Below are 20,235 nucleotides of genomic sequence, written 5' to 3' on the forward strand. Positions count from 1 at the left end.
ATTATTTCGATATAATTACTTCTAACGTTATTATACATAATTTTAATAACTTTCTCTTGTATGATTGAAATAATAACTGATAAATAATGGATCTATTTACGTTGCTTGAAATCTTCAAAATTTTTGCACTTGAAATAAATATATCGGGCGATGAAGAGAGAGAAAGCCAAGATGCTGAGTGCGAAAAATGTAAGTAACACGAATTACAGACTTAATGATATAACTCTGAAATAGTAAAACAGATGGCAACATGCATACATGTTGGTTATTTATTTTTATTTATAAAATACATACTTCCAAGATATAGTACAGTAAATAATCTGTAATAATTGCGAGACATGATTAAACATGATACGGAACGTATCAAAATTCCTCAAAGACAATAGATAAAACATTCCATGTATATACAACAAATTTTTTTAAATGAATTATCACGAAGTGTCAGTTTGTCACGAATAACCATCTTTTTAGGATAATACCAAAAATGTTCAAAGCGAAAATTGATTTTCATTGCAGAAAAGCGACGACAGTGATTGCGTTGCTGCAAATCAAACATTTCACGCTTTCCCGAACAAAACACACAAGTCATCATAACATCAAAATGACGTCAAAATGACCTCAAAATGATTACTAATGTCTGTTTCCGTTAATGTAGATTAACTTTAATCTCGGGTCAGCTTACTTTTTATTTTTTTTTCAGTTCTAAAAATGATGCCCCTTTCTACTAATGTAATGTATGTTTAATTTTAATCTCGGTTCAACTAACTCTTCATCTTTTTCTAGTTTGAAGAATTAGAAAAAGATGAAGAGTAAGTTGAACTGAGATTAAAGTTAATCTACATTAGTGGAAATAAAAAAAGTTCAATTATTTACTTTTTCAATTGGTCTATTTTTCAATTATTTATGATTCATTACAACGTCATTTTAATGTTATTGTTGTTCTTGTATTTTTTTTCGAAATTTGCATATGAAGAAGAGCTACATTTAATTGAATAATGATTAACATTTTACATAACAAACAGTGACATGTATCGACGATTGAAATCCGATGAAATAACGATGCAATGTAGCCGAAGGTAGAGACAAAATGCAAGTACTCAACATGCAATTCTGATTGAAAGGATATAACGTTGTACCCATCTATCCTAACATTTAACAATCAACATCCAAACGATTATTCCTTTATATGCTCTTCCTTAGTGGAAACATACCATCTTTGTTAACAGAACACATTAAATTGGCCATACAGTTTTTTTTTTAACAATGAGACGTAACACGCGTCGTTGATCGTGACTCGCAATTTCGATGACGCTACCAAAGAAGATTGCTTCCACCTGGATATCGGCGAGCCGTTAAAGCTATAAGATACGTAGTCTTACCACAAGTATATACACATACTTGGTTTACACTGAAAATATATGAATATCTCTTGCCTGTTGCTTTTTATAATCTGTTTAAAATCCTTCATATTTTAACATCATATATAATAATTTCTTTGTAACTTTGTTGTGTTCAATATACGATGCTTGAAAAACAGCGTGATACATTTCTGCAGCACATTACCATGACACATACTTTGTCGTAAAATAAGTGCTTATTGTACAATAACTTTGAGCAAACAAGGATGTTTTAGACAATCAACGTAACAATTAACAGACTGATAAAAACAATAATATAATCTTATCTCTAATATATTATTCTACTTTAAAATACTTAATTAAGTGATTATTTCAAAAGCTCAATGCATGATAAATCCAATAATTTCCTTTTCTGCGTCAACATTGACACATTAATTACGTAATTACCTTGAGAATTTTTTTCACAAACAACACTTATTTCTCAAACAACACAAAAATCTAAAAGATATGTGTATAATTCAAATATAATTTAATTGAAAATTTAATTTTATAATTTTATAACTACGTAGATGTGTCTCTGGCTTTTATTTTTAATTTACTTTTTTATTTACAATCATAACTTTCTGTACGCGCGCTGTTTCCCATTCTTCGCATAACACAATTAGGCGCTATTTTTTTAAGTTCTCGTTTATTTTCCCCGTTACGAATATATAGTCTATGATTGGACCATCTGTCAGCTAGTACGTGTACATACCCGACCATAAATCTTTCATTTGCTACCTAATAATTCTTTTTAAATATAGCTCTCAGTTTCGCGAACAACAGATGTTCCTCGCTTTGGTACTTCCACTATTTTTACATCACTTTCACAAATCAATTCATATTGTATTTTCTCTGTCCAGCAGCTACAATGTCTAAAATAGATATCACCGAAAATACTTTCGATGAATTAAGACTCAACTATCTACAGAGAAGAGATAGATTTTGATAGATAGATCTTTGAATTCTATTCGAGTATAGTATTTCTACATTAAAAGAGTTAAGATAGTAGTACTCGAAGGGCTTTATAGCCTTGTAGCTAAATTAGCTACATGTAGATAGTATCCATGTGATGGAATCGATCAAAAAGATGCTTTACTCTTATTTTTTTCGATTCTTGTTGTAAATCGTATATGATATAAATTTTAAGAGCAATGCAACCAAAAGTCTGCCAATTACGTATATAGTCGCATTAAGTTATGCAGAACTTTTGAATCGTGATAGATAGTTGCGAGAAATAGCTTAATTTTGTGCAAATGTCAATTTTACATACACACATTGATCGTTTGTTTATCTCATTTTTTGAATTTTTGTACATTAAATAATATATCAGACATGCATCAACAATACACGAAGAAGTAATTTTTTAGCGATCAGAGAAACGTGCTGAGAAGTTTTTCTCAAATTTAATTTATTGGACGCAATTTGCAATTCGTCATATGAAAATTTATATGTGATATAAGGATAATAATGGATAAATATTGATTTAATATTATTTTCCAAAATATATCTCTGTTAGAAAAGAAGATAACAAAGAGAGCTTAGGTGTTAATTCCTATTCATTGTTGTAAAACAATATAACTTGTGTTATTTGTATGTAATGTGAACAAAAAGTTTGTTCACTTTTTTTTCTGTTAATGTAGCAACTACAGGTTTATATGATGGCTTGTAGTAGATAGTCTAACACATTCAATATAATAATTTTTTTTGGTCACTAATTGCGCATGCAATTTTTTGTGTCAATAATTGAAGGAATAGTTTTTTTATACCATCGGAATACAGCGTGATGTTTAAAACAATCAAATTTGGGAATAATTGGCCAGAAATTAATAGTCAGACTGTCTATAACATTTCATAAATTTCTGGCTCATCAAGGCACCTATCATAGAACAAATCAGAATAGATTCCAATCGAAATTATTCCGTTTTCTCTAAAAAAACACAATAGAAATCTAGAAAACAATTGAATAATTTAGAATCGGATTCCGAATAATTCCATAATACCTTTTTTTGCACCATCGAATGCAGTATATGTTTTGTCAAAACATATACTGCATTCGACGGTGCAAAAAAAGTACTCTCACAATTGCATTGATACAAAAAACTGCATGCACAATCGTTAGTAACAAAATTGTACTGAATATATTCATTAAACTTCCTATTACATTACTACACGTCACGCCACCAACAGAAATCTACAATGTAGAAATCTCTAATGTTGCTACGTTAACAAAAAAAAATTCAGTGTACAAATTTTTTATCCACACCACGTGTGTGTATGTGTATATATATATCTCATAAGAGAGAACGTAATAGAAATTATAATAAAAATAATTGCTTTTTTAATTAAAAAATCGAGAACGCTATGCACGCTCTTTTAAATCAGCTCGATTAAATAAAGAAAAAAACATATGTGTGTATGATTTATGTAAATCACATATAAGATAGCAATAATAATCTAGAACCTTAAAAGTATCCATCATGATATCCTATTCTGAATTGTGTTAAGAATCAATAATAATTTTATACTTTAATAACTAGATTGAGCATAAATAGTTCTCGTTCCTATATACTTTTAAGCAGTTGCCAATTACGTATTTAAAATATGATAATTGAATTACTTTCAGCATATCAAGTACATCCTGAGAAAAATTAGGAAGTGTTACCCTAATATTACATGTTTTTAATACCAATAATATGTCAATATTACTATTGTATATTCTTTTGTCTCTGATCGCGTTATAATAAAATTTTTTATTGTCCAATAATAAAACTATTGATATCGCACTATTGATAAACAAAGTCATACGGTTATAGTTTATAGTTTAGCATAGTAACTACGAAGTTAAAGACAAGCTAATACGATTTGAAATCATTTAGCACTATATTACTTTCTTCTGTTCGTAACACATAAAATATAACCATTGGCAATCGTTGATTTAAGATAATACAAAGAGTATGTTACACATTAAATCATTGTTAAATCATCAAATCATTGTCATTTCGTTTTCTCATTGTTCCCATAAAATAACTTGTGATAAAATTTAAATTAAAACTTTTTCATATTACATTGATAAGATGATCGAACTTACGTTACTAAAATTTTATGAAATTTTCTGTAGATAACTCGATGTTTGCGAAAGAAGGTAATATGCAGTTTTGGCAGCGCGCACAATAGAGATTAAATGATGATAGCATACAAGAAGTATCAAAGCTATAGAGAAGTGTCTACTGAATTCTATTTGTAGAGGAAGTATACAATAAGCATAAATAAAGGGAGAAAGTATGCGCGAATGTATAGTTGAGATGGATTAAGCAGAGTGATGTTATGTAATGAAACTCACACTTTAAATAAGTGCTACATCTCCGTCTTGTTAAAAAATTACTATTTGTGTGCTTTCTTTTTACATCTTGCGAACTTAATAATATTCCAGTTATCGTCAGTCTAGTCTCGCTAATTCTTAAAAAACAATAACATTATTCTAAAACTAATGGCATCGCATAAAAAAGCTCACAACATATTTAGATTTAGCTTATTTCCGATTATCGTGGGGTAAGAGTACTTTGTTTCCTTCCTTCTCGTATCTAAAACTAATATCCGACCAAATTCGAAAGTATCTAAACGACACAATTACCCCGTTTCTGTCTTTTATACACTTATTTACGTAACTTCAAAGACATGCGGTAGTGATCGAGTGATATGAGACAACATTCGATGTTTATCTCAATTTATATATAAGTCTTATGCTCTATATATAGATAGGCGCTGCTAAAAATCGAAGAAATCTTTACGCCTAAAATTCTCGTCGTGCGCGATCTGTTTTTTTTTTTCTGTCATTTCTATCATTTCTTTACTGACTTAATTCGCATCCTTCTTCTATCTCTCCACGTTCGACATATTGATACACTGCGTGAATTGGAGTTGTGTCAGCTTTGCTGTTGAAGAAGTTAGTCGCCGCAATCACACATTATTTTCTAAATCGGAGAAATATCAAAAAATCGGTTCGCGATTCGTTATCTCGAGTATTTTACAAGAAACGCACATAACGAAAGGATACGTGAAACTCGTATATATCTAAATAAATATAAGCCCCATTTGTTGCTTCTCAATCTAATGTCGATGATTTCGATCAGACTTGCTGGTCTCGATGCATCGGAGATTCTTGTTTCGTTCATCTTACTCCGTCCATATTCCTCCTTATTTATTTATAGTTATCCAGAAGTAGGCAGTGATGGAAAATGATTAAATATACTTCGCTCAAGTAAATCTCCTTCGCTCATCGCGGAAGCTTTGGTCCAGTCTCCACGACTCGTATTGATTAATTATAATAAAACGTATATTTTTCGCGTATATTCGGCAATGAATCATTCTAATGCCGGATCGGTAGAGAGAGGCTCTCTTCTACGTCTCCGAATATTTCTTCTACTTTTTGTCCTCAATTAATCCAATTCACTTCTTTCTCTTTAGCAGCACACAGTCTTTACAACCTAGACTCTTACAACGATAATACGCTTACCTGTCACAAAAATAAATATTTTGATATCGCTTACCATCTACATGCTTACGCACTAGAAACAACAAATCCCGCTTGACATATCCAGCTGTACGACGGGATTCACGATAAACTTTGTATGTTCATGAGTTAACGCTCATCCTCGCATTTAACTTTGTGTTTTTTTGTTTTCTATTTGCACGCGAAACTCGCACGCCGCTATTAAAAATTGTACGAGGGTTACGAGCACATTCATTGAATGTACAATACATTTGAATGTACAGTTTGAAAATGCAACTAAATACATATGCTGTTGCATTTTTATTGCCTCAGCATATAACTCAAATATAAAATACAACTTTCAATCATTGCGTCCTTTGTCTAACAATAATGCATTTCAACCAACATATAATTTTTATATAAGAATATTTTTTAACATTTATGTAAAAGTTCAATATAATTTTACATATAGTTAAGTAAAATGTGTTGTCAGTTAGTATTATATTTGATATTTTTACATAAACATTTGACTATAAAAAATATATATGAAGGCTGATATCAATAAAAATTTTTAAGTAAAAATTTTTGTAGTTAAAAATTAAATTAAAAATAAAATAAAATAGTGCGAGTAACGTCGTGCGTAAATTTTAAAAATACATTACTAATCTTTCGCTTACAATTTAATTGCAATCTCCATTCGATACAAAGATCCGCTTCTAATTCTCATTTATTCGTTAACCACTTCATACTTACTAATGCTAAAAGCTTTATGAAATCGTTACCACTTTATCGACACTTGAAAACTATTGGAGGACCCATTACATTCTTCTCGTAACAGATGTCATACTGTTTGCCTATGATATCGTCATTTTCTAAACAAGTTTCAAGCAAAATACCAAAATTATTTTATCGTTCTAATATGCTTGTTACTTGCTTCCAATCTGCTCCTGCATATATTTTCTTATTTGCAGATTCTGATATCTAATCCTATAAACATCCTATTTCAGGGAAGAGGGAGGCAGCACATCAATCAAATATTCGCTTAGGTTTCGTTTCTATCACAAAACAATCATTTTTGTAATTTTTTTGGTACGTCTAAGTCACAAATTTCGAGCTGAAACACTTCGTTTATATATACTTTTCTTTTATTCTTTTTCATAATAATCTTTTCTTGCATATCTAGAAATTCCGCTGAGTAGATTTTGTTGAGCTAAGTGACGCAATGTCGTCTCTTAAAACAATCAATTCTGAAAAATCGCATATCAGTCGCTCCAGGACGATGGGACACATTTTGAAGAATTTTTTCCTCTCTGGTCCAAGGAGTTAAGGTACAACATTGAGCGATTTATTTCCTAATCGAATGATCCCTTCAAGTCCATGGTATGTATTGCGGACGCGATGAGTGTCAGAAGGCAGTGTCTAGAGCAGCCATGCTGGTTGAGATATCCGGATCTGCTCGACAAGCTTCCAAAAACTCGGATAGCGTCACTACACCATCTCTGTTGCCGTCCATTTTCTGAAACAAAAATTAATTAATAACATTAAATGATTCTATCAATTAAATATTAGAAATAGATATGTCTAAATTAACGAAAAACATTTTGTATCATAATTTATAATATATAAGAAATATACTTCTTCTATTTTATTATACATATAAAGTAATTTATGTAAATAATTTATTATTAACATTTTTTATGTAATAAATTATGATATAACCATAAAAATTGTAATATTAAATCTGCTTTGTATTGTCAACTATATATTAGTTTTAATAGTTAATAAATATTGTAACGTAACCGTAATAAAACATTGTGTCAAAAAGTTAATATTATGGGTAAAATGTTATAAGGGTATTATGAAGACTTTTTATAGAAGACTTTTTTATAGAAAGATACGAAAATCCACTTTTGAATCTCTCTTTGTTTTGCATCATGGTCACGGATATACGGAATTTCATATCTCCTAACTCTAACATGATTGACTGAACCATGAATGAATGGAATTACTATGAAGCTTAAACTCAGAAAAAAAGCACTACGTTGACCTAGATTGGAAAACTACTACTGACGTATATCCTAAGACGGTCTACGACGAAAAAGCAAGTAGACGTCTTCCCACACTTCCGCATTTCTACGACGGTATGTCGATGTAAATGTATGCGTCACTTAAAGTAGAACTGATGTAAAACTGATCGACCGGTCGCATTCGAAGTCTGTTTTTACTACGTCGCGAATTTCAGATATTTTTCAATATCGTCATTTTGTGCAATATAAAACTAACTTATTATTTCAACATTGTTTAATTTCTTCTATTAAAATAATAATAACAAATTTTTAATTTATAAAAAAAAGATTGTTTTTCAAGCTCACTCTTTCGAATATAGTAAACCGTTAATAATTATATGAACGAACATTGTTTAATTAACAGTGCGGTCTTAATATATTTATTCAAATATATTCAACTAGAAGTGCAGGCATTATCGGGCATTGATTATCTGCAATTCGTGGTAATCTATTAGATCGAGTTAATTTATAGAACAAATACTATCGAAAGTTGAGGCTGATATTTCAAGTCATGTTGCGTGCGTGTACGATCATTTAGATTGTACAATGGTAAATCGGCCATTGGCAGGTGCGACTCGCAAAATTATTATTGCTCTCTAATACTGCGAAACAGATAGCTCGTATGTGTGAGTGGAGCTTGATGTCATGTACTGTTGGATAGGATTAATTGGTATCACGACTTACTACTAGCTAAATCGTGCATTATCGTAGCCTTGTAATTATATTATAATCAACGATAATTACCGGAAATATGGGGAACATAGGATTGTGCGGATATTTAGGTGAACCGACAGTATAATAGGATTTTATTATAAAATCTGTTATTCATCAATTTGTATGTTATAAAGATCATTAACTTCGTTGTAAATATATTAGGTGTTGGAATTAATTCGTAGCGTTTTACAAGTGATGGGAAGTACTTTCATTAATGTATTTTTTAATGCTCATGTGAAATAAATAACATTCTTTCATTAAAAAACGCTACGAATTAATTCCAACACCTAATATATCCTCAAATCATTCATTTTAAAAGACAATATTATTTGTCTCGTGCTTGCTATATACATTATAATATAAGCTTGTAAATTTGTAAATTTGTAAATTAATAAATTCCAGAAACAAATAACGTTTCAGAAGCAATTCTTCTGATAATTTTTAACGATCACAATTTTTTAAATTTTTGTAAAATATATATAACAATAATTAAACTTGCAAATTTTTATATCTCATATTTTATTTTTTTCTTTTATCTCCTATGTCCCGATGTCTGCGAGTGACGTAACATGGAAACGATTCAATCATAAAACCAAAAATTGGCAAGGTAGCCCATTTTTCGGGAATGAGAAGTACTGGAGAGCTGGCTGCGCAGTTTCCAGAAACAATGGGACGGATTTAATCGTTATCTAGAACGAACGGTACTCGAATAAAGCTCGTTTTTAATTAGTGCTACGACTAACGCAGGTATTCTGTGACGTTCGTTACCTCCTCTTTCCTTGTGATCAATTAGTATTAGTTTGAGCGAAACAAATGATTTTATGAAAAATTAAGAATGGATTACTACATTATTATACGAAGGGTAAAAAATATTGTAATATAATTCATAAAACATACGTATAGATATATAATATGAATTATGTAATTATATAATTAAGAACTGATGAATAGATTTATGAAGGAAGAATATTAGTTACGACTAAAATTTTTTGATATTTATCGATAAAGAGTACTATACATGTATATTATGTATGATTGTTATGGATTTGACAACATAAAAAAGTTAAAGAAATGAAAAAATGCATAAGTATTTATGTAGTTGATCCAGATTTTTAAATAATTGTGCGTAACTATGCTTACTACATCTCTAAAGAAGTTATCTAAGAAGAATATTGATGGAATCTTACACAAAACCGCAAAGAACGGGAGTTTTCACCGCTTTTCTACGAGCACATTGAAAATCTTCGTAAGCGTTCAAAGCCATTGTGCCGCGGTTAGAAGTTTATAAAGTGTCCACCGGTCCATTTTTCATTTCTAGCTTGTATTCATGGCTTGGGGTTACCTTTAATAGTGCTTTATCGTTATCTTGAAAGAATCTCTAGAAGACCAAAAACTCAGACACACTGTATGTTTTACAACAAGTCTATTAATTATTTGACTTAGGGAACTTCATTAAAGCTTACTTCATATAAAAAAAATTTAGATGAAAAAGATTTGTGACAAAGATTTATACATTATTATGCATATATATTTCATTGAGAGCTATGTAACACATTTTTCAATAATATTCCCAAAAAATTTTAAGATTTGAATAAATAATAATAAACACTAATTTATAATAATAAATCAATTAATAATAATTAACAATATTATGTAATTTTATGAAACACATATATACAAATTTATGTAATTTATGTCTAAATTTTAGTATTTGTATTAAGTCACTATATAACGTCAAAAATGGTTGCTTCTTTACACAATTCTCACAATCAGTATAATTAAAAAAGATCTTTACACGACACCAAACGTACATTTGAGAAAAGCTATTCGATTAATGTTTTCACGTTCACTCTATTTGTTTTTCTACACTCGCGATCTGCTTGAAGGTGATTCGTCAAAGTGATAGACAAGTATACAAAAAAATCGAGAGGAAAACAGAAGAAAAATATAAATTTTAAGTAAAAATAATTGAAATTGCATTCACAAGTGTTTGTGAAATTGCAAAAACAAGTATTTATATCATAATATAAAAAGAAAAAAACATTTAAGAAAGAATACAAGAGAATGGAGAGGGGGAGGAAAGGGAGAGAGAGTATAAATGAAAAAAATTAATCGGAGCTTAATAAAGTAGGTCCCCCCATAAATAATATATCTGTAATATGAGAATATCTGCGTCATACGATTAATCAAATTTGTAAATCAATACGGTATATGTTATGTAATTATGTCGATATAGCATATGTTTTCTCTATCTCTTTCTTCTTTTATTTATTTTTAAAGTATAAATTGTGAATCCCTTGTGTAATTTCGTTTACAATCTCATTATCCTATTCACTATTGGTTGAGAGTACTTTACTTTAATATCGTACGTAATGAAACAAAACTTTTTCCATTTTGTACATTCATTTTCTTTTTTGTGCTTTACGTGACGCAATTCCGTCTGTTGTTGTATTTCGTCTTATTTCTGCATCTTGATTTCATTTGCTACATTATATTTCTTTGTCGAATAGCTTTTTTTTTAACAAGACAAACTTCAAAGTACCTATCCGTATCGTGAGATAAAAAGATGCCTGAAAAATTGTTCGACTGTTGAAGAAAAGTCTTGTCTTGCATCACATTCTTTAAGCTTTTTAGCGAAAGTCCTGGATCGATTTATCTACGTACAAACGCTAATGTTCGAAAAAGGAAACGTAGAATGTCTACAACACACATCTGAGCCTCACGATATATTCCATTTTTTCGTTTACAAATGGAACATCATTACAAACTGCACATTTGACAAATAATGGGTTATGTATATATGTTTTATATATATATATATATATATATATATATATATATACTGTATACATGTATTATTACTGTATAGATGTATTATTACTGAGAAATTTATTTGATTTACACATTATTGATGAATAAATTCATATTTATAAATATATATATTTGCGTATATAGTATCATGTACGTGCGCAAATGTAATACGACAATTTTATCATTCTCTGCATGCATCACGGTATGACGTGACAATAAGGCATTGAAGAGGATCATTCATGTAACAGATGTTATTGATATTATGACAATAAAGTTTAACCGCAAGTAACATCTGTTCACAGAAATTTAGATAGTTTCCAGTTTCGCCGACATTTCAGTTTATGGTGAATCGCAGAATTGATTGCAAACTACAAACTAATGAATTATATCATGCGAATCAAAGGTTCTAACTAGAATATAGGCAGATATCCAGGAATAACATTTAATCCGATAGTGAATGGTCCAATAGTTTCCATTACTATTATCAAATTATTTGTAGTTCACATGATAAACTATGTATATATGATATGTTAATTAAATGGTGTTATAGTAGAAAACGCAGGATCTTTTAATTTTCAAAGAATATTATGGTTTTTAAGTAAAACGTACCTTGCTATTAAAATATGTGTGTACGAATAAGAATCCGATATTTTTGTACATTACATTATTACAAATTTAGAATAATTTTTAATACCAAAAAGGAAACTGTTTTAAACATATTCGAATTCAGCGACATATAATTTCGCTGAATTGAAATATGCCGCCAGAAAAATGTCATCAGGTCAAATTTTTAAAATATAGTATATTATTTTTAAGATATATATATATATTAAAATAATACATTATATATATATATATATATATATATATATATATATACAGTGATTTTAACATATTTCGTCACCCATCATGAGCAGGTAGAGTGAATCGAACTGAGTCGAAAAGTCATCTACTATTTTGCAGTTTACTTAATAGTTAACGAAATATTAATTACTAAAAATTGCCAAATATTGGTCTTGAATAATTTTTTACTCAAATACTATCAACTTTATAGAAAAATTGCAAGAGACAAAAATCATTTATTTTCTTCTCATAAAATTTTTTCAGAATTTTTTAATACCGTATTTTCTCATGTTGGTAAAAATAAAAAAATGCAGTACAAAAAGTTGATAAAAAATTCTAAAAAAATTGTTAGAGTTCTATGAGAAGAAAATAAATGATTTTTGTCTATATATATATATATATATATATATATATATATATATATACACATATATATATATAACATATTATTTTTTAATTTTAAAGTATTTTTTTTCCGCATAATTGAGGTAAAACAAAATAATGAGCAAAGGGAATATTTCTAGGATTTGATAATAATTGAGAAATATTATTATCAGGGATATTGGAACAAAACATGCTAATCGATTATTGCTGGACCTATAATATATGAAACCGATTTAAAGTTATATAAGGAACAAAAATTACATAATAAGATTGGAAATAAGACCGTTTATGATAGATACATTACTTTAAATACGAAGCGTCACTATGGTCTGAATGTTAAGATTGTTGAATTATTATATAATTATTATAAATTCATTTAAATGAATTAATTTCAGAAATTATAATTACGTGCTGATATGGTTGTCGGACTTTCAATGCAATCAATTTAAAATATTAATAATCCCCCCAAATTTCCCAAATTTAATCTTAAAAAATTATAATAAACTTTATAATTGGTAGTTTAAAAGCTTAAGACAATCACACAGAATGTAAGAGATCCAGATTCGATTCCCGGCCGAGGCAATATTTTTCTCAATAAGTTTATTACAGTTTTTTAAGATTAAATTTGGGAAATTTGGGGGGATTATTAATATTTCAGATTGATTGCGTTGAAAGTCCGACAACCATATCGGCACGCAATTATAATTTCTGAAATTAATTCATTTAAATGAATATATATATAATAGTTCAACAATCTTAACATTCAGACCATAGTGGCGCTTCGTATTTAAAGTAATATATCTAGCAAAAATTAAACAACAGTTCTGATTTGTTTTCTAATTTCAATAAAACGTCACTGTATACGTTGAAAAGAACTTTTTCTTATATCTCAAAAATCAGACCTGATAAAAATATTTCAATGGCAGATTCTGATTCAGCGTTGAAAATTATCTTATTAGGTGTTGGAATTAATTCGTAGCGTTTTACAAGTGATGGGAAGTACTTTCATTAATGTATTTTTTAATGCTCATGTGAAATAAATAACATTCTTTCATTAAAAAACGCTACGAATTAATTCCAACACCTAATAAAAACAGAGTCTTCATACTCTACACAAAATCTTGTAAATACTAGCACTTTATTGTAAGCATAAAGCTTCTTTTTCAAGTCTTCAATTAATCTGCTAATAGTGCATTCTCAAAGAGACAGATTAATTTTTCTATCTTCTTTTTAAAAGTTCAGTATGTGAAAGTAATTAAAACTCTCCGAGTGTCATGTTTATTATATAACGTGTGTCAGAACGCGGGAGCTTCAAGTTAGATTGAGAAGCTGACGCGGTTTCTCGAGAAAAGCCCTTGGGGTCTTTGAGGAACTGAGACCACAGGCAATTAGAATTTAAACTATCCGCGTATATATATATAAACGTAAGGTGCGCACATATACTGCGGTTTCGAGTTGGAGCTTCATGTTGAGGTACTAATCCTATCTCTCTTATGCTGTCGCGATTGCCACATACACGACCACGAGTGTGTACACGCGTATCGGTGTGCCTCAAAAGCAGCAACGCTAAACAAGGCGTTTACCTTTTCTGGTCGCGTCACCTTTACGGTCAAATTTACGTTTCCTTTCAACATCAACGAGAGCATAGGACACACATCGATGGATCCTGACTATATAGAATCCAAGATGAGGATTCTGACAGCTTATATCAGTCGATAATAGATTATGAAAGAAGCTTTCAATTTAAAACTTTTCTTCTAATAGCAGAATCAAATAATTATATAAAATATTATTTATTAACTTTATGTAATCGCATTTCGTCCGAGTAAAATAAGATCAGCAATGTATTTGTTACCGCGCTATTTCTTTAAAGCTTTATTTTTACGTTTAACGGATTATACTATTATACAATTTTTTTGTAACAGATAAAAAATTGGAGATCTACATGTTCTTTGAACTTTTTATATTGGTTGGCATTTATCGCGTATTTTACAACATAATTGTTTTACGAAGGCGAATACGCCTGTTTTGCGCAGTTCGATTGTCAGCACAATTCTGTGCATCATATCCTAAAACATTAACTCTTTGAACTTCATTTGTCATAGGATTGACAAAGCATATAGTATTGGGCAGGCAGAAGACACGTCATCCGCGTAAATTGTCTCTGTAAAATAGGTTGCTCCTTTTTTCGCTTGTAGCGGCGGAGATATAGGTGAAAAGAGCGAGTGCACTGCGGGCATTGTCATCCGTAGCTAACAATGTGACAGCTTCTAAAAAGAAAGGCTCGTTCCTGTCTCACGGATACACTTTCCGCAGACTCGTTTTCTTTCGCTGAAGTGAACAGATTATCGACAGTCATTGCACGTTTGAAATAGATACGAGATTCATTAATTTGAATATCACGCTTGTCCAATGCTCCAAATCGACACACTGACATTTTTAACTCAATCTTCTTTAATAAATTACAATTAAGTACATGTTTATTAAGTTTTGTTTCCGAGTAGAAATAATTTTGGAAAGACTGTAATACTGCTAATACTGACTTGGAATATATATCAAGTGAAATTTTTGAATCTTTTTAATAACGAATGATTTGAAGATCTATTTTTATTTTTCTACCTGAAACATACGATCCACTTTCTCGCGTACACCCTCATGGTCCAAGTTGGGATCAGAAAATTTTCCCATCAGCTCATATACGGCAGTCACAATGTCCGTCATCTCCTCCCTCGTGATACATCCGTCGCCGTTGATATCGTAAAGAGAAAACGTCCAACGAAGTTTTTCATCTATCGAGCCACGAGCAAGTATACTCAAACCCGTAACAAAATCCTAAAACATAAAAACCATCATTGATCGTAGTGGTATGTTATTATAAAATATTTGGTGGTACATGCTTATAAATTTATGAGACATATATATAATACTCGAGTTGCATTATAATGTACATTTCTATTTCTCACACATGACACGCTCCACTTATTTTTAATTCTTTTCTCTTATTCTATCCGAATATCGTATGTGAACAAAGCAATTATATTTTCACGTGAAGATAATTAGAGTTGCATTTAATTGTGTGATAATTGAACGAACAACGCTACTGTTAGAATGGGGTGGTAAACTTTAGTCTTTGTCTGTTGACTGAATAATGGTGTGGCGTCGAACTTACAATTAGAATGAAACGTACAGATGTGGGCACATACCGCACGAGATTTGTGGTCACATTGATTATGCAACTTGCAACACCTGTTACTAAGTTATTCAAGATCAAAAGATATGATAGTTCCATGTATATGTTTATCAAGAAGCATTATTATTTTTGCTATTATATGTACTTGATGCTTTTTGTTTTTAGAGCTGAAACATCTGATAGATGTTTAAATAAACCAATAAAAAAATATGAAAAGAAATTTATTATAATCATGTAGAAGTTTTAAGAATCAGATAAATAAATAAATAAATTTATATATATTTTAATCAGCAGCTCTTTTTTTCTTCAATGTATATTTTGAAAAAGTTAATATTTAATTGAAATCATAGGTGCAATAATAATATATATATTTTTTAAATCATATATAACATAGTATTAGTAGATGAAAGCAAAAGCTTGATTACTGAGCACATTTTTCCATTTACATTAACGTCGCGGCAACGCGTTCATGTAAATTTCGTCATGCAAAAAGAGTGTCGCAATAAGAAAGATTGGACAGCCGCTATTTCAGGGAAATAGGTCTCTCGCTCGTACAAAAGCAATTTAGACACAGGACGTTAAATTTAATCGTGCGGTAATTGGGCAAATAATGGCAACAGCGTGTAATGCGTCGCCTCATAGGAGACAAATTATGCTATCAGTCAGCTAAGTTGCAATGTCGAAATTTCATTTCGTATTAATATGTACGCGTGTGAGCGTGAAACTGTGAGAAATTCACGAATATCATATGTGAGATACAGAGACATAAGATGCATAAGTAAAGCCGTAAGTAATACGAGCAAGACTGGTGGAGCTACGTCCATTTCTAGTACAATTACTATGGAAATTTGTCTAGAATTTCGAATGTGGTGACTATAAGATAGAACAGAATTGCGACCTGGTTCTGTTGTACTAATACTAACTCAAGTTCGTCATGGAGTGAGAAATTCATTAGCGTATTGTCACATTCGCACATTTTGGGGTAGTCTATATAGCGCGCAGTAAGACGTAATAGCGAGTCTGATGTTTGCGCTTTCGTCTGTAATAGACCCTACAATTAATTAAACTTCGCACGACGGATTTTAATTATCTATTAGAAGCAGAGCGAGTGAAAAAACAGTAGAACAGTAGAGAATTAAGCAGAAATTGAATTGAATAGAATATCTACCTTTGCCTTAACACGTTTAAGTGCCTTCCTTTGAATATAAAATTTTAATTAATCTTGCAATGAAGTTTGTATGCAATTGTGTGAAATGATATTGCGGATCCCATTCGCGATAATTTCTCTGTTTCGAACGAGTGATTTATGAGAAAGAAACCACTTTACTAATTACATTTGTAGGCTTTGATTTCAATAAAAGAAAACACGATATCAATGAAATAGATATACATTTAAACAAATAAAAAAATATTGGAAAATTTAATTATTTTATCTTTTATGTTATATAAGTTAATCTTAAATGCAATAAGCAAAGATGTAATTACGGCAAAAAATAAACTTCAATAATAAAACAAAGTGGAAAAGTTAAGAAACAATAAGTACTATATTAATAATTATTAAAATAATGAATGTTGTCTTTAGATTATGGAAAATTATATGTATTATCCTCGATTTTATCTCTTAATACCTCTGAGATCAAAAAGCGTATTTACTAAAACTGTCAGCCCAGCAAATTGTATTAGGCGGCCACAAAGAATAAAATAAAGTCAGCGAAATGAGAGAACAAAATAAAAGTTGACGTGAAATAACGTTAACAAAGCTTGAAGCTGAGATCAGAATAAAATAAAAAAAATTTATCTAGATTAAAACATCAAAAAAACTTATTTTTCTTATATAATAATAACAATATTGATATATTTTAATATATTACTAATAATATGACATTACTATTTATTAAAAAAGAATATGTAAAAAAATTTTAAATGTATGATATAGAAGTATAAAAAATTAAAAAAAAATATTCTTTGCAGCTAATCGTTTTTATATAAAACAATTTTTTTAAATAATATTAGATAATTTCTCTTTTTAATTACTAAATGACAAATTTTATATTAAATTGTACAGTATATTAATAATTGATATTAATTAATAATGTATTTTTAAACATTTAAATTTTAAATGTCTCCTCTTAAATTGTATATTATTATAGTAATTCTTGAGTAAACTATTACTTCTGTCTAAAGTACATATTTTTTAAATGTTTAAAAATACATTTTAATTTTCTCTTAATAAGATTTTCAATTGCAATGTACAAAATCTTATTAAAAAAATAAGTACAATATCATTGTCTGTAAGAATTTTTATTATCAGTATATCGCAGTATACTAATTTAAGAAATTTTTATCTATTTTTATCTAAACACGTTTATTGTACTACCCCATTCAGATATATATTTGTCTATTCCGTTTTTTTTAATTAAATGAAGAAGAATGCATTTTAATTTTCTTTCTTACTTTCTAAATTCTTTGGAATGATAGCTTATTCTAAAGAGTGAAAATTGAGCCACTCTTTTTCAAGAGTGGCTCAATTTTCAATCTGTAAGAGTGAGATTTCATCCTTCAGAGTAAAGATTCATTTCTAAAAGTTTTAAAGAGTAATCTTCTATATGTTAAACTTAATAATAATACTTGATAGCTTAAAATTTGACATTCTACATATCATTCTTTTATTTAAAAGTAACATAACTAAAAAAATTAATTCCGTGCCGATATGGTTATCGGACTTCCAACGCAATCAATCTGAAATATTAATAATCTTCCCCAAATTTCCCAAATTAATCTTAAAAAACTATAATAAACTTATTGCGAAAAATATTGCCTCGGCTGGGAGTCAAACCCGGATCTCTTGTTTTCCGTGCAAGCGTCCTAAGCCTTTAAGACTACCGAGACCTATATATGAATATATATGAATATATATATAATAGTTCAACATTTTAACATTCAGACCGGTGCTTCGTATTTAAAGTAACTTAACAAAAACGGTCTTGTTTCCAATCTTATTGTAAAAAAATTAAATTTCTCAGGAAAGGAAAAACTATTATTTAACTTGACAGAAAATCATTGAGTAATCATTGATATCGACAAAGAGAATATATTTTTAACATAATTAAATGTCATTTTTGTCATTTTCATAATCCTTAAAAAAAATCATTCTTTTCAAGTTCTGACGATTTTTTAATAAAGTTAAATTAATTAACTTTTGATTATTATTAGAGTAATGTTTCTTTAAGTTATTTATGAATATAAAAATCATGTTTTTTGAGTTGTGTCACATTTGTAATAAAGAATACATATATAAACGGAATATAATAGCATTAGAGGGGGGCATTTTAGGCATATGAAGATATATATATATATATATATATATATATAAAAGATATAAAATATAGAAGTAAAAAAATACTTTTGAGCGGTATTGATCTCTACCTTTTTCAATAGCTTGAAAAAGAACTTTAAAATATATGCTAACATCTTAAAACGAAGCGAAATAATGACGTAATATGAGGAAAGTAGAAAATCGCGCGCGCCAAATATTGTATAAATTCTTTTATATAGAAGATCTAAACCCTAACATATATCATATTTGACATCACTTAATCTTACAGTTAAAATCCAGGATTTTATTTGCCTCGTGTCGTTTTTTTCCATATGTTTCCATATATTGTCTATGTAGTGTATAGAGTATATTTCCATGTATTAATTTCAAACTTTTCATTTTTCAAGAAACTTTTTTTATTGAAAAAATATTTTTTAACAGTCTATATTGCCTATATATATATATATATATATATATATATATATATATATATATTCTTTATAATTATAGAATTCTTATGACATTACAGATAAGTTGTTACATGTATCACATATCGACATGCATAGAAATGTAAAGATTATACGTTTAATATATGTGCAACCATTACAGTAATAGGAAATCGAAGTTTGTAATCATACGAGCGTGTTTATATTATGGCTGACCTAGTCTTGACCATTCAAACAATGAAACAGTCCGAATAAATATCGATTGTTGATCCAGGTCGCTGTGATTATGTGGAGGAAACGGCAACAGAACTCTACTGAATTAATCAAGAATTATGAATAATGAAGGAATTCAATGCAATTTAAAAATTGCAGCGATCATTCTTTATGAATATGTGTATTTAACTTGTATAATATATATGTTTGTTTTTAAAAATTTATACTTTCGAAATTTTCGAGACTGCAACATATAGGGTACCTCTATACATATATGCCGTACTTATTAACTTTCGGAAGGCGAATGGTTTTCGATGGATGCAGGATCATTTTAATAATAGAATTTTTATTGCAAACTAGTTT

General features: G+C 29.3%; 1 protein-coding gene across 1 annotated transcript in view; it reads right to left on the minus strand.

Moving 5' to 3' along the window:
* Positions 1-259: 259 nt before the first annotated feature.
* The window catches only part of LOC105154882 (Kv channel-interacting protein 4), a 41,246-nt gene continuing 21,270 nt past the window's right edge, over positions 260-20,235 (minus strand). Inside the window, exons 5-6 of the mRNA XM_011070665.2 lie at positions 15,327-15,539; positions 260-7,405 (exon numbers count right to left, since the gene is read on the minus strand). Coding sequence (XP_011068967.1) covers positions 7,295-7,405; positions 15,327-15,539 — 324 coding nt within the window. The 3' untranslated portion in view covers positions 260-7,294. The remainder of the gene's footprint in view (positions 7,406-15,326; positions 15,540-20,235) is intronic.

Source organism: Acromyrmex echinatior, chromosome 1 (assembly GCF_024713525.1).
Source record: "Acromyrmex echinatior isolate Ae372 chromosome 1, ASM2471352v2, whole genome shotgun sequence".
Lineage (NCBI taxonomy): Eukaryota > Metazoa > Arthropoda > Insecta > Hymenoptera > Formicidae > Acromyrmex > Acromyrmex echinatior.